This window comes from Dermacentor silvarum, chromosome 9, assembly GCF_013339745.2.
Source record: "Dermacentor silvarum isolate Dsil-2018 chromosome 9, BIME_Dsil_1.4, whole genome shotgun sequence".
Classification (NCBI taxonomy): Eukaryota; Metazoa; Arthropoda; class Arachnida; order Ixodida; family Ixodidae; genus Dermacentor; species Dermacentor silvarum.
This window is the reverse complement of record NC_051162.1, coordinates 11,536,136-11,551,839: the sequence shown is the minus strand read 5'-3', so window position 1 is coordinate 11,551,839 and position 15,704 is coordinate 11,536,136. Positions and strand designations below refer to the sequence as shown.

The following is a 15,704-nucleotide window of genomic DNA, read 5'->3' as shown; positions in this document are numbered from 1 at the left end:
TCGCTCAGGATGTTCAGAAGCATCGCTATGACTCGACTAACCGTGTTGTCACTTTTTCCCCTGGTGAGGAAGTTCTTCTATGGACTCCTGTGCGCGTTCCCGGTTTCTGCGAAAAAAATCTCCAGTCGTTTTATTGGACCCTACACAGTCATTGAGCAGACATCTCCGGTTAATGACAGCGTCTCGCCCCTTAGAATTTCTTCCGACCACCGTTGCCGTGGTAGAGAAATTGTGCATGTATCGCGCTTAAAACCGTACACTCGCCGCATTTCGTCATAATACCACGCGACAAGGCGGCCACCGCGGAAGGGAATTAGTGTGAGCGCGACCCATGACTGACTCTTCTTCATCTCTACACACCATCATCACTTGTACAAATTCCTCGTCTGTATTTATCATCATCAGCCGCCCAGCTTGTTCTTCGTCGTAGCTCAAGCTGGGCTGGAATAAATGGTTCCTTATAATATATTTAGTTTTTTTAATATTTAAGGTTAATCTGTTAGAGTTCAACCACTGTTAAAGTTCAAGTTTAAGTAGGTAATTGTTTATCGTTGTCTTAAAGTGTGCTAAAGTTGGTGCGGGAAAGATAATATTAGTATCATCAGCATACATGACCAGTTTCGGAGAATTGGGCACGTCATATAGCTCATTTATCTAAAGTATAAACAGTAAGGGCCCCAGAATCGACCCCTGAGGCACCCCGTGTTTTACCACACTCGTCGGAGATGACAAGTCACCGACTTTTACACACTGTTCTATTGATCTCACAGTTCTTTGTGAGATCAAGGGCGACGCCACGTATGTCATAGTCATGCAGCTTTGACAGCAGAATATTATCATTTATACAATCAAATGCTTTCTTTGAATCAATAAACAAACGCACTGTAAAAAGTTTGTTTTCTATGTTGCTAAGAATTGAATTCTTGATTATCAATAACGCCATTTCAACAGATTTCCCTTTCTGGAAGCCATATTGCGAATCATTCGCAACGCGGTATTTAGTGAGAAACTGTTTGAGCCGTGCATTAATGACATTCTCAAAAACTTTGGACAAGATGGGCAGAACAGATATCGGTCGGAAGTTTGCTATATTATTGACGGCGCCACCTTTGTGAACAGGGATTATACATGCCAGTTTAAGGTCAGAGGGAAATATACCAGTCTCTAACATTTTATTAATTATGAATGTGAGCGGTAAGACCATGATAAATTGCACATGCTTAATAGGGACAGCGCTCAGGCCATCCGACCCTGCGGCGACATTGATTGTAATTCTGGAAATGAAATTCGTGACTTCTTGTGCAGTAACCGGAGAAAGGATAATGAATTAGCCAGTTTTGTACTTGGTAACAATGGCGTTTTAGTACAACCCCTATGGCTATTCGGAGACGCGTAGTCGCCAACATTGTAAAAAAATTCGTTCATTTTGGTTAGGGAATCTACATCCGTCTTGCCTTGAGCTACAGCTGCAATATTAATTCAGCACTGAACCTTGGAGTTATCAGACAAATTATTCATTTTCTGTCATAATTTTCTTCGACTGTTGTATATTTTAGCAAAAAGGGACTTCTAGTAGGAAATGTTTGCCTTATTTAAATCAGCGTTTAATTTATTGCGGTATTATTTGAATTCTGGGAGCAAGACAGCGTCACGTGATTGAACGAATCTGTGGTAAATTTTGTTTTTCGCTTTTATTTCCTTATGCAAGCTAGTTGTAGTCCAAGGTTTGCGTATCTTTTGCTTCGTTTAGTGTTACATACCAAGAGGAAGTTTTTTTTATGGCAGGCTGTAATTTTGTTGAGAAAGATACGGTAGGCGTGATCGGGATCGCTTTCAGCGTAAACATTGTCCCATGTTATCAATTCAGCATCAGAATAAAAAAGTTGTCGCAGTTTCACCTGAAAGGCGAAGCATCAATTGCGATAGCAAACTTGTAGAGAGCTATACGGAGTAATGATATTAGCTTTATCAGCTGTATAAACTTGGACATGCAGCAGCATCGGCAACACGCAGAACTGTTGTCGACGCCATCGGCGTTTTGCCCGCGTTCGCTCAAAATGCGTGCGGCGTTGGTGACTGTTGCCGGAGCCTCTGATATAAATAGGCACTGCGTGCCGCAGCTAAACGTCGCCTTCCTTCCCTTCCCCTCCCCCACGGCCTCTCGCTCGTCGGAAGAAGGCGCGTTTGCTCTACATACATGGTGATTGTGAAGGAGAACAGAGACGCCTACTTCTGCAGCCCTTAAGCGAGCACGGCGCAGAACGCGCGTTTGTTCTCCGCCGTGCGTTCACTCCCCGTGAAAGACGCGCCCCTCGCTCCCTTTCACTCGCACATACAGCGTTCGGCGCGCGGCGACGATTTCTTCTCCAAATGACGTCATACGGAACCTCACGGCGACGGCGACGGCAGAAATCTGCTTTTGAGTGTCCATATAATTGCTATCGCAATAAAATGTGGGCAGCTTGCACTAGTGGCGCAAGGCTGGAGGAAACAGTGGAGCTGGTTATCAACCTAGCTTCTTTCAGGTTTTACTAGGCTTGGCTAAGTTTTGCTAGGAAATGCTGAGTGCTGCTAGGCACGGTATTCCGAATCGGCTAACCGCCGATGCGTAGATTCTCTCTTGGCCGCGCGACGAGCTTCAAGATGAGCGGCTTCTTCTTCGGGTGTCCGGATGTTCTTTGGTCGTCACATGTCAACGATGCATGTACTCGCCACAGAGTCAGCGAGAGTTCTGCCGCCGTAGCGGCGGCTCCGAGCTTTGTCTCCCGTTGACGTCACGGCCAAGCTGCGCCTACACACTTGCCGGGGCGTAGCTGGTTGAAACCTTCCGAGCCGCCGCCAGAGACGCCTGCTGCAGTCACTGACACCGCGCGCGTTCCGCACGAACGCGGGTAAACGGGGAAACGTGGACGGCGTCGGCAGCAGCTCTGCGCGTTGCATCGTTGGTGCTGCTACAATTTCTTTATCTCTCTCTCTCTCATTTTCTCTTTCTCTCTCCCGAGCATAGCACGCGCCGCGCCCATGCTCTCCTTCCCTCTCCTTAACGTCCCATGTCAAGGCAACATGTGCACGCACGGAGAGGAGGCGAAGCATACGCCGAAGCGTGAGGTGGTTGCTAGGCAACGCGTGGTGACGTCATCGTCAGGAGCAGTTTTTGTTCGCCCTACGCGGCGCAACCAAGACCGTAAACAGCTCCGCTGTTAAAATTCATGAGCGAAGCGGGGTTAATATACTATTGCATACTGCCCTCTCAGAGAGGAATGACGTGCGGGACTTTCCAAATTATCATTCGGTGCGTTTTTACTTTCGAGGGCGTGCGGTATCGTACGCGCGTGCACTTGTAATCCAATGCCTCGTATCAGCCGGGCCACGTTCGAGCTGGCTGCACCCCTTGTCTCCCGTCTGCCGCGATAAAAATGGCGATAGATAAACGAGAACAAACGCTGCGAGAGCAACATAAGGCGAGCACACAGTGACGGGCGTCCAGAGGCCCCGCTGCATCCGAGAAAAATGTGGTCCTCCGTCTGCTTGGCGCTTCTCGTGTGCGGCCTAGGGCTAGTTGCCGGCGACACGCCTGCCAATTGCACGTACGATGAGACCCGAGGATGGTGGACTTTCACCGAAGGCCCTCGCGACGGTGACAGAAACGTAGACTGTGACAACTGGACTCCAGGTAACGCGGCTTTATATATATATTTTTTACCACGTGACGCTGTAGACGGTTTGCAGACGCCGTGGCAGCCTGCACCTCGAGAAACGTCTGATTGCTTGTGCTGCTACGCCAGAAAAGAGAGTGTTTGTTTTCACGACAATATTTTTTATGTCTTTAATTATAGGTAATGCGCCACAAGGCTCCAACGCAAATATATGTAAAACTTTTCGTGTAACTTACGATACCATTGATCTACGTCTAAAGTGGTGTTTACCTGCTCATGAGAACTGTCGAAAATCTCCTGGAGTGTTCTGTAGCACTATACGGCTGCCCGCCATTGTGTTTGTTGTCAGCGGGCTAGCGGAAGCTTTCCTGGCCAGCTTTTGTAAACAGCGTAATGCTTTGTCTCACAATGTTGTGGAAGCGCAGCCAAGGCTACAAGCCTCTGCATGGCGTTCGAAACTACGCCCAAAATTGTATTTCCGAATATAATACCCGTAGTACTGAGCGATTTTGTTGTATACGGCTATTTATGCGCCTGATATAGTCTGGTGACCTCCTCTATAACCAATCTCCTTCCTTACTTCGTCTTTTTCGTCCATTGCATGGAGAGCGTATACGATATGGCAGCCTATGGACAAAACATTTGACAGCTTCTTCCAAAAGACGAAGCATTGACAGCGATAGCAAGGTTTAGAAATGCGCTTGGACTCCTGTGAGGGATACACGGGCGCATCATGTGGGCGCGACGCGCAAGGCAAGTCTTTCTATATAGGAGGACCTTACAAGGCGTCTCACAGCGCCGGCGTGTTGAGCGTGCCAATGGCGTGGCATGCGTCGCAGCTTGATCGTTCAGGAGATGAGACCAACGGGAAGCCGTCGGCGTTATAGGCTCCGCTCAGTGAAATGTAGGACAACGTTAGCTCGACATTTACTGCCCGTTCCTCTCAGAGGAGCGCATGCAAGGAACGCTAGTGCGCCTATAGTGCACACAACGCGTGCACACGACACGCATGCCAGCAACGCTGCCCTGCGTGGCTCCTCCGCCGAGGCGATTGAACGTAGCGCGTCGACTTCGCCTCTTCGTTGTTGCAGCCCAACGCACTCCGCACCTCTGCAGGCCTTACTGCTCTAGCGAGCCTGCAGCCCATCATGTTCAGCATGATGTGCGGCCCCGCTCGGAAGTGCCAACAAGCACTGAAAATTGTGCCGCCCCTGTTTCCAGATCCAGTTCTTTAGAGCCTGTTGTTTTATATCTGTGAGGGAAATCTCGCAGACATTATATGACTCTACTTAATTTTGTATGCAACGGAGTCAGCCAGAGGCACGTCTGTAAAGGTATAGTGCAGATGGCTGCATAAGCCGATTTGTTATATGCGTGCTATACATTCTGTGCGAGCTATTCGGAGGACAGTGGCAGCAGCTATATGCTCGATGAAGTCCGGGAATGTTCGCAAAGACAGCTTCGCTTTTGAAACAATACCTAGGTCATGTGACGTACAGTGGGCGCAGCAGCGCGAAAAAGGCCCGCAACGCATCCAACTGGCATTGGAGCAGCGCGCACGAAGGGCGATTAATCTTTGAACATTAATAACTGAGACCGTAAGCAACGCATCCAAGTCCTTCCTGATGATCCGTCAAGGGATTGAACCTTTTTTATGGGCCAAGTGCATGGCAGAAATTTCTGTCGACCATAATTAAAGTATTGGAGCGTCAAATTGCAAGAAAGCAGTTGTTTCACTTCTCATAGCAATGCACAACGCTATAAGCACCGTCAGGACACTCGTGTTTAGAAGATCGAACGTGCTGCTACGATACCCTCGACTCGACTCAAAGCGTCCTCTCCTCACCCGCCATGGTGGCTCAGTTAGCTAAGGCATTGCGCTGCTGAGCACGAGGTCGCGGGATCGAATCCCGGCCGCGGCGGCCGCATTTCGATGGAGGCGAAATGCAAAAACGCCCGTGTGCTTGCGTTGTAGTGCACGTTAAAAAAACCCAGGTGGTCAAAATAAATCCGGAGCCCTCCACTACGGCGTGCCTCATAATCAGAACTGGTTTTCGTACGTAAAACCCCAGAAAGAAGAAATCCTCTCCTCCACGAAGTAGATCACGTAGCCTTTCGCAGAAGCTCCTTTCCCCTGCACCCCTTCTCGCCGAAAAGAAAAATGTTTCGGCTGTCGACAAAAACGCGCAGCCATTAGTTTCGCGTTATGGCCACAACATTAGACACAACAGCCAGACCGCACAAGCGCCGACATGCGCACAAAAGTGCGCACACAGACACTAAATAGAAAACGCCTGGATCGCTAAAGTATTCTCTCAAAAACCCGCCGTGGTAGCTTCGTGGCTGCGGCATTGCCGTACTATGCTCGAGGTCCGCAGTTCCATACCGGCCACAGTGGCCACATTCCTATAGGGGGCGAAATGCAAAACATCCGTTAAAGAACCACAGGAGGTCACAGTTAATCCGGCGACTCCCATTACGGCGAATCAGCTCATGGCTTTGGCACGGATCTAAAACACCAGAATTTTATTTGTTTGTAAGTGCCACACCTGATTGGCTGACGCGAGCAGCGAGAGCAGAGCCCCCCCCCCCCCCCTCTCTGTTATTGGGCGCAATAAATTGTTCCATACACTAAACAGCAAATCTTTCTTTATGAAATTCTCTTTGCTATCGCCAACATAAACGTCTAATGATCTAACGAACGCTTATGCCAGAGCGATTTGTATTTTCCCGTGGTGGGCTACACGGTGCAAGTACTGTAAACTACAAGAATGTCTATGTTCTTTTTTTTTTCTGCATGGAATTCACGCTTTTGTTGCACACTGCGCGAACATTAAATAAATAGCAACCGGTCACGGACTTGAATTGCAGCAACTGAATCGGCATTCGAGAACTTGCACCTAAGGACGCGCCTGAATTTTCGCGGTGTAATGTACCATAAGCATAAACTGAAACGTCATCAAGAAATATTTGTCATGAAGACCTGATTACGTGTGCTTACAATATAACTAAAAGTAAGTGAGTGTATAATGAGTGACTGCTGCACTGCAGCGCGTACAAAAAACGAACGACACAGCTATAGGCAATGTTTGTGTCAGTGTTTGATTGCAAACTAGGTCTGGGTTTTTCGCCTGTTGTACATCCTGCAGTTCAACAATGACACCCAATTACAAGGCAGTGCGACTTGTCATCAGTTCGCAGCCGACTCCTAAGGATCAAGACGTATGTCCAGCAGTCTGAAATGGGTCAGGGGTACGAGCACACGCGAACCTAGATGCGAAACAATGCACTCTCAACTCGGACTCGCTCGCGCTTGAATTTTTGCCGATAGTACTTTAAATCGCACATTGTTCGACGCCGCCTTAGTGCCTTTGCCACTTTTTCCTACGTTCGGGGTGTTCAGCTAACCCGTGTCAATATTTAATAAAAATGCAACCAACTCGGTATTATTGATGCTAGTCTCAAGTAACAGTATTTTCGTAATAAGCTTAAGTCATTAAATAACATCTTATTAACCAACACTTAAGTTAGTGATTTAAACGCAATGCCTTCAATGCAGAATCAGAATTTATTTTAAAATATCTAATTGATTCATTCGAAGTGTGCTTAAAGGCATTATGTCGCTGCGCGTAAACGCTCAGTCACACGGTACACGTCGTTGCTGCATTTGGAGCTTTGCAAAAATAAAACGATAAAAGCTATCTTCATGAAAATTAATCATTTGCGCATCTGCGAGCTGCGGCATCGGGGTTGTAAGGGTCAACTAGCCATATATTAATTTCCCGAATACCGATTAAATTGAGCGCTAAGAGTCTTATATCATGATAAATCATACCAAATACGTTATAGAGGGTGTTCAGCATTAAGCTTTACGGAATTTTTTTTAATCGCCTGTGGCAGGTGGCGTAATTTTTATAGTGGAACTGTGTGATTCGAAGAGGTGGACATTAGTAGCACGAGAAATCTAGACACATATTCAACTAATTAACAAAATTCACAAATTAATCTTTTAGTTAATTACTTTACGACACATATTGCAATTTAATAATTGTAGCCGGTGAGCTTGTCAGGCGTATCCGCTTGGAATGAATTTCCAGGATGACGCCAGTTTAGAGATATGCGCCATCAGACTCGCCGTAAAATGCACTGTTGCTCCGCTTACATTTTACCAAAATGCTGTTTTAAACATTGAAGCACAAAAGTAACTGGAACGCCCATGTATTTCGTCCCACACTTTGGGAAATAATATCTCGAAACTGGTGTCATCCTGGAAATTCATTTCAAGTGGATGCATCCTGCAAACTCACCGGCTACAATTCGTAAATTGCAATATGTGTCGTAAAGTAATTAACTAAGATGTTCATTGGTAAAGTTTTGTTAATTAATTGAATATGTGTTTCGATTTTTTGTGCCACTAATGTCCGCCTCTCTGAATAACCCAGTTCAACGATAAGAATTATGCTACCTGCCGCAGGCGATTTGTAAAAATATTTAAAAGGGTAATTTAGGACAACTTAATCTAAAACGTGATATAGAGTGGGCAGCGCCGCAAAACTAAAAAGCGGTTATACCTGCACCAGTAACATGGAGAAAAGATAAATTGAAAATAAAGGGAGATGGTAGGGATGTTAACCAGAAAAGTTCTGGTTGGCTACCGGTCACGAGCGAAAGCAGGTGACGCTTGGTGCGTCCGTGCCTCGCGCCTTGGCGCCGAGCTCGCGAGGGGGGCTCGATGCAATAAAGAAGGGTGAGGCAGTCCCTTCCACTTTGTCTGGATGCGTCTTACGCCACCCCGGAACCCCTAGAAACCGATGGTCACAACGGTACGTCACATTGCCGTACGCTGGGGGAGGAGTGCAGAGGAATGTAAAGACGAGAAGGAGAAAGACGGGGAAAGTGTGCACGTGCGCGAACAGCACCCCACAGCCAAAGGCGCTCGCAGAAACCAGTCGTTTTCAAAAAGCACATAGGTGCTTTCACGGCTTTCTGGGCCGATGATCGGTGGGGACGTATTCCAGTAGTGTGTGTACGCTCAGTGGACCATAAACTTTAGAGCGTGTACGCAATTCTCATGCGACGCCGATGCTTCTGCCGCTAAATTACTATATGGCATGATAGTCTCCTAAGTGCACTGAACATTGATTGTCTTCGTATGTCGAATCCAGAACAGTGGCACAATAAGTGGTCTATGTTCTCCTCGCAGGCCCCAGACATCACATGCAGGACTGTACATCATTCCAATCAGTGCTCAATATGCTCTCGAATAATTTCATCCTCAGCGACACTGGGGATGAATTGCAACAAATGGCTGGAAACCTTAACCGAGAAACTTTAAGAGTATAGGGCTGAAGATCAATATCCAAAAGACAAAGGCAATGTTTGATAGCCTGACAAGGGAACAAGAATTTATTATCTCCAATCAGCCACTAGAGCGTGTGCAGGAGTACGCTTATCTTGATCAATTACTCACAGGAGACCTTGATCATGAGCAGGAGGAACAACTTTATTAAAAACACCTGTCAATGAACATCAGGAGAGAAATCCTTCGCGTCCGTCACCCCTAGCCGTCGGCCGGAATACCTTGAGACACAGCAGCAGCAACGGCTTGACCGATGATGTCCTGCTGGACGTTGGGGTCTGGGCTGCGGAGCAAAGCCTCCCAGGATTCTAGAGTGCGTGAGCTATCATGCTTAGACGGACGTGTCCACACCATGTGAACCAGATTTGCTGCCTCAGCACAGAATTTGCACTTTGACCTGAATGCTCTTGGAGGCCACTTGCTGTATATATAGAGTACGGGGTTTGGAGAAACCCCCGTCTGTAATTTCATCCGCATAACCTCATCTTTCTTACTGAGCGTTCTGCCCGCTCCCGGGTAAATTTATCAATTTATTTAGTAGTGTGCTGTGATTTCATGGTATGCGCGCATATTGGAACAACTATGCTGCCGCGGGTATGTGCCAGTGGGGACAAGGTTGAAGCAGCGCGGGCTTTTACGTTAAGCGTGGAGACGAAGAAGACGTTGTTGGTTTTTCTTTGCGACTGATAAAGTTGGTGCTGCTCCGCGTCCTCGTCGATCCCACGTCGTTACACTGGTGGAGGTGCGGTGGAGTTGCCACCAAACTATCAGCGTCGGAAAACCGATTTGTGGCGCACCGTCGATCACCGACCAGTGTGTTACCATTGTGGTGAAGCTGGACACGTCTATCGTGTTTGCCACAAATGGAACAACTATCGCGCCACCCAATACCCAAGCTTTCCTGCCAACTACTATTCTCCGTATGATGGTCGACGTGCCTACGACGCTCCTGTGAACGACCTGCCGCAAAATACGACGACTCCCCGATCACGTTCTCCTTCGCCATCACCTGCGCGCTACAATTCAACGACTCGTCGCAGTTTTGCCGACGTCACTAGGGGCAGGTCTCCTAGCCCGCGACGGGGAAACTAGACGCAGCGACCTCCGGGGGTGAGGTTGCCAGTACTCGAAGTTCGCCATATCCCCCATTATCGACGTACGACGATGTAAAGACTCCGACGAATGCAACGACGAATACGGCGAAGACAGCGAATGCAACGACGAATACGACGGACTCAACTCCGAAAGACGTAACTGACGTCGTCAGCGCCGACCTCATCATTCGCATTGACGGCCACCAAGTAGCCGCTCTTGTTGACACTGGCTCCCATTTTTCAATTATAAGCGCACAGCTCGCCGACAAACTAACCTAGGTGAAGACACCATGGCACGGACCCAACATACGAACCGCCGGAGGTCAGTTGATGACACCTGTTGGGAAATGTACAGCCCGACTCTTAATCGCCGGTTCAACCTTCGTCGCCACCCTCGTCGTTCTTTCTGAGTGTTGCAAGGAACTTATATTGGGGATGGATTTCCTGCGTGAGTATGGTGCCGTGATTAACATCCGCGACAGAAGCGTCACCTTTGCAACGAACTCGGATAATGTCACACATGAGGAGCATCCACAACGTCGCTTACGTATAGCTGCAGACGACGTGATACTTTTGCCGCGGAGTTGCTCTCTCGTACCCGTGCACTGTGACAGCTTGCAGAATGGGACTGGAGTCGCTGAACACATCAATGCGCTAGCACTGAATTGCGGCGTATCCATTGCCAGAGCACTTATTAATGTAATCGACGGCAGCGCGGAACTCTTGCTGACGAATTTTAGTAAGGAGCGTCGACACATCGTGAGAGGCACTGCTGTCGCTTATTTCGAAGAAGTAATACCGACAGAAGACTGCCACTTAGCGCAGGAGACGACATCTACGATCCCCACAGCTGCGCCTATTGTAGACGTTAGTTCGACGTTAACGGCCGTTGAGCGAGACCGCCTTCTTGAGCTCATCAACCAGTACCAGGCCTGTTTCTCATCTGCGTCCAAAGTTGGTCAAACGCCACTTACCAAACATCGCATCATTACTGATGTCGATGCCCGACCTATTCGACAAAACCCTTATCGCGTGGCCCCAAAGGAACGCGAGGCAATCCAAAGACAAGTGAAGACGATGCTGGAAGAAGGCGTTATTCGACCATCTAATAGTCCTTGGGCGTCACCTGTAGTTTTAGTGAAAAAGAAGGACGGTAGCCTGCGCTTCTGCGTAGACTATCGGAAGCTCAATCAGGTCACAAAGAAGGACGTTTATCCACTGCCACGTATTGATGATTCCTTGGACAGGTTGCGAAACGCGTGCTACTTTTCCTCAATGGACTTGAAAAGCGGTTATTGGCAGATCGAAGTGGATGAGAGAGACCGTGAGAAAACCGCCTTTGTGACGCCTGACGGACTTTACGAATTTCAGGAACTCCCCTTCGGTTTGTGTTCAGCGCCAGCAACATTTCAGCGTCTAATGGACACTGTGCTCTCTGGACTTAAATGGCAAACATGCCTGGTGTACCTGGATGACGTGATTGTCTTTTCGGCAACGTTCGACGAACACCTACGAAGGCTGAAAACTGTTTTTGAAGCAATACGATCTGCCGGTCTCACGTTAAAGCCTGAAAAGTGCCATTTTGGTTTTCAAGAGCTCCAGTTCCTCGGTCACGTCGTCAGTAACCAAGGAGTCCGACCTGATCCGGATAAAATTGATGCCGTCGCTAATTTCCCGACCCCATCCGACAAAAAGGCCGTGCGACGTTTTCTGGGACTATGTGCATATTACCGGCGATTTATTGCGAATTTCTCACGCATCGCGTGGCCGTTAACACAGCTCACCAGAGAAGATATACCTTTCACTTGGGGCGAAGACCAGCAGCGGGCATTTCACGAGCTCCGGCAACGTATGCAAGCGCCTCCCGTGCTTGCACACTTCGATGAAGACGCCCCGACGATATTGCACACAGACGCTAGTAATGTCGGTCTAGGGGCGGTGCTCGTACAACGGCAGGACGACAGCGAAAAGGTGATTGCTTACGCCAGCAGGACACTGTCCCGAGCGGAGGCTAACTACTCCACCACTGAAAAAGAATGCCTCGCAATGGTATGGGCAGTTCTGAAATTTCGTCCGTATTTGTACGGTCGGTCTTTCACCGTTATTAGCGATCACCATTCGCTCTGCTGGCTCATTAATTTGAAAGATCCTTCCGGCCGGCTCGCACGTTGGAGTCTTCGACTCCAAGAGTTCGACTTTACTGTCGCATACAAGTCCGGAAAACGGCACGCAGACGCCGACTGCCTTTCTCGGTCTCCTGTTGAGACGGCAGCACAAGACGATGACGACACAATCTTTCTGGGACTCGTGGACACTGCCGATCTTTCACGCCAGCAACGGGATGACATTGAATTGCTGCCGCTGATTGATTACCTGGAAGGACGATCCAACAGCGTGCCGAGGCTATTTACAAGAGGGCTGGCGTCATACTGCTTGCGCCGCAGCGTACTCTACAAGAAGAACTTCTCTCCTAGCGGCAGCAACTACTTACTCGTTGTTCCCTCATCGCTTCGACGTGAAATCTTACACGCCTGCCACAACGAGCCGACCGCTGGGCACTTGGGCTACACTCGCACATTGGCACGGATTCGGCAGAATTACTACTGGCCGAGACTTGCTGCAGTCGTTAAGCATTATGTTCAGACATGTCTGGATTGCCAACGCCGCAAACCGCCTTCCGTCAAGCCAGCCGGCCTTCTGCACCCTGTTCAAGTACCTGCCACACCATTTGCACAAGTAGGCATGGATTTTCTGGGCCCCTTCCCAACGTCTACTACCGGCAACAGGTGGATAATCGTCGCCACGGATTATCTCACTAGATATGCCGAGACAAGTGCTCTGCGACGGGGAACAGCAGATGAAGCGGCGCAATTTTTTCTTCAATCCATCGTTTTAAGACATGGCGCTCCGGCAGTAGTCATCACGGACAGAGGTACTGCGTTCATGGCCAAGTTCTTGGACATCGTTCTACGTTTAAGTGGTACCGCCCACCGGAAGACCACGGCCTATCACCCTCAAACAAACGGGCTGACAGAACGACTCAACAGGACACTGGCTGACATGATAAGCATGTACGTCGATGTAGAGCACAAGAACTGGGACGAGGTTTTACCCTATGTCTCCTTCGCGTACAATACGGCTCGTCAAGAGACCACTCACCAGACACCCTTCAGTCTCGTGTACGGCCGTGAGGTTACGACAACATTAGACGCAATGCTTCCTCATGAATTTGATGACAACGAGACGGGTGCTGAAGAGATCACACAGCGAGCAGAAGCAGCTAGGCAGCTTGCGCGTTGGCGAATCCACGAAAAACAGGAATGTGACACCAGACGCTACAATCTTCGGCACAGACCCGTAACATACAACATCGGCGACAAAGTTGGGTCTGGACACCTATACGTCGGCGTGGGCTCTCTGAAAAGCTCCTGCGCAGATACTTCGGGCCCTACATAGTTCTTCGACGCATCAGTGACGTCACCTACGAAGTCGTTCCGGATGGCTCTCACTGTTCAAAGCGCCGACGGCATTTACCCGAAGTCGTTCACGTGCTTCGTATGAAGCCGTACTACGAAGACTGACAAGACTGCACAGTTCTTTTTCTTTATCGCTGTTTGCCGAGCGTCTGTCATCGGGACGATGATTTTTTTTCTATGGGGGGAGCCAATGGAACAACTATACTGCCGCGGGTATGTGCCAGTGGGGACAAGGTTGAAGAAGCGCGGGCTTTTAGGTTAAGCGTGGAGACGAAGAAGACGTTGTTTGTGGTGGCGTGATCGGCGAGGTCGCTAGAGTCGACGGGGGTGACGATATCGACTCTGTAGCATAGGTGATGGTCTAGTTGCGGGTGTCAACGGCGTCGAAGTTGCGTTGACTGGACGGCGAACAGCCTCCGCATAAGTAAGGCGCCGCGGCGCGTTACCACAGTCTGGCGATGAAAAAGCTTGCCGGACTTCTTCCCGGACCACATCAGCTACCAAAGATACCGTTGGCGCTGGTTCCGCACCCGTAGTCACAAATCCGAGCTGCCGAAGCTCTTCTCGCACAACCTCTCGGATAATTTCACGCAGAGGCTTGTCGTTACTTGGAGCCAGAACGGAAGTGTTCGCCGCCGAGTTACTCATGTCATGCTGGCGGTATCGTTGCTGCAGGGCCCGTTCAATGGCTGTGGCCTCTTTTGGAACAACTATACTGCCGCGGGTATGTGCCAGTGGGGACAAGGTTGAAGCAGCGCGGCCTTTTAGGTTAAGCGTGGAGACGAAGAAGACGTTGTTGGTTTTTCTTTGCGACTGATAAAGTGTCTTTGTTGGTGCTGCTCCGCGTCCTCGTCGATACCACGTCGTTACAATATCCTCTCTTCTGTTTATAGTTTCAGTGACTTGGGAGGTTCCGAGGGTCGACCGGTAAGGGAGACCTCGGGCGACCGAATGAGCCTCCTTGTTCCCTATAAGTCCCTGGTGAGCTGGTGCCCAAGTGAGCTGAACAAGCTGCCTGGGTACTCCTTCCCTGTTTTATATATGTATGGCAGTCTCCGTCACCCTCCCCGATTCGTAATTTCTCACAGCGTTGTTGGAGTCGCTGATGACCAGCTTTACTCCCCTTTGGCTGACGACCTAGGCTATGGCCACTTCCTCAGCTTCAACCGTCTCGACGCCACTGACTGTGCAGCACGCCATCGGTGTGCCATCTTCTCTAACCGCCACAGCCGCGTGTGCCGCTTTGCTGTCATATTCTGCAGCTTCCGTATATAGGACGTCCTGTCGACCAGTATACCTAGCTTGTATTGCCTATGCCCTGTCTTTATGTCTGCCGCCGTGAAAGGCAGGGTTCATGTTTCTGGGTAGCGGAGGTATTTTACAGCGTAAGCTGTTATGGGCTCATTCCAACAGCCCTTCGAGGTTGCGATGATGCTGCCGCCGGTTTCCGCCGCGTAAGCGCTATCGCCCGAAACGCGAAATAAGTGCCCGATTCCCGCAGGGATCGAACCCGCGCCCGCTGCGTGGGAGCCGGATATTCTACCACTGAGCCACGCAAGTGCTTGCTATCGGGCCACGGAAAATACCCTAAGGCAAACGCAGGTGTGACGACTCGAGCCTCCGCCAGTATGGTGGCGCCATATAGGTAAGATGCTTGCAAACGCAGCGTCCGCAGGCGACGATATGCGATTCAGACGAGGCGCGCATTCAACGCGCTCCGAGCTGCCGAGCCTCCGCCAGTGTAGTGCCGCCATCTAGTTAAGGTGCCTTGCAAACGCGGTGCGCCCGACATGTAAGTTGTAGTTGTAAGGCTTGATCGGGCTCAGCAGACTGCTCTGGAGAGAGCATTACAAGCCGCAGCTCGCCGTCGACGCCGGGCGGACAGTTCAGATCGTTTTCGTGAAAACGAGGCGAACAGACTGCCGCGAAGACCCTGTTGTGCGTGGTGCCCAAATTGGAGCTACTCTTTAGCCTCTCCACCAGCTTACGCTGTGACTGTGCTGCGTGTGCCGCGCAGGCCTGTGACTTTTTTACCCGCCTCGGGAATGAAAATGAGGTTGGCGCGTTTCCACTCCCACTGTATCGTCCCCTTCTCCCAGCACTCCTGCATGCACGTTGC

General features: G+C 49.6%; 1 protein-coding gene across 1 annotated transcript in view; it reads left to right on the top strand.

Moving 5' to 3' along the window:
• The first annotated feature begins 3,449 nt into the window (after positions 1–3,449).
• The window catches only part of LOC119465131 (dipeptidyl peptidase 1), a 63,641-nt gene continuing 51,386 nt past the window's right edge, over positions 3,450–15,704 (top strand). The window contains exon 1 of the mRNA XM_037725931.2: positions 3,450–3,673. Within this exon, the coding sequence (XP_037581859.1) occupies positions 3,511–3,673 (163 nt within the window). The 5' untranslated portion in view covers positions 3,450–3,510. The remainder of the gene's footprint in view (positions 3,674–15,704) is intronic.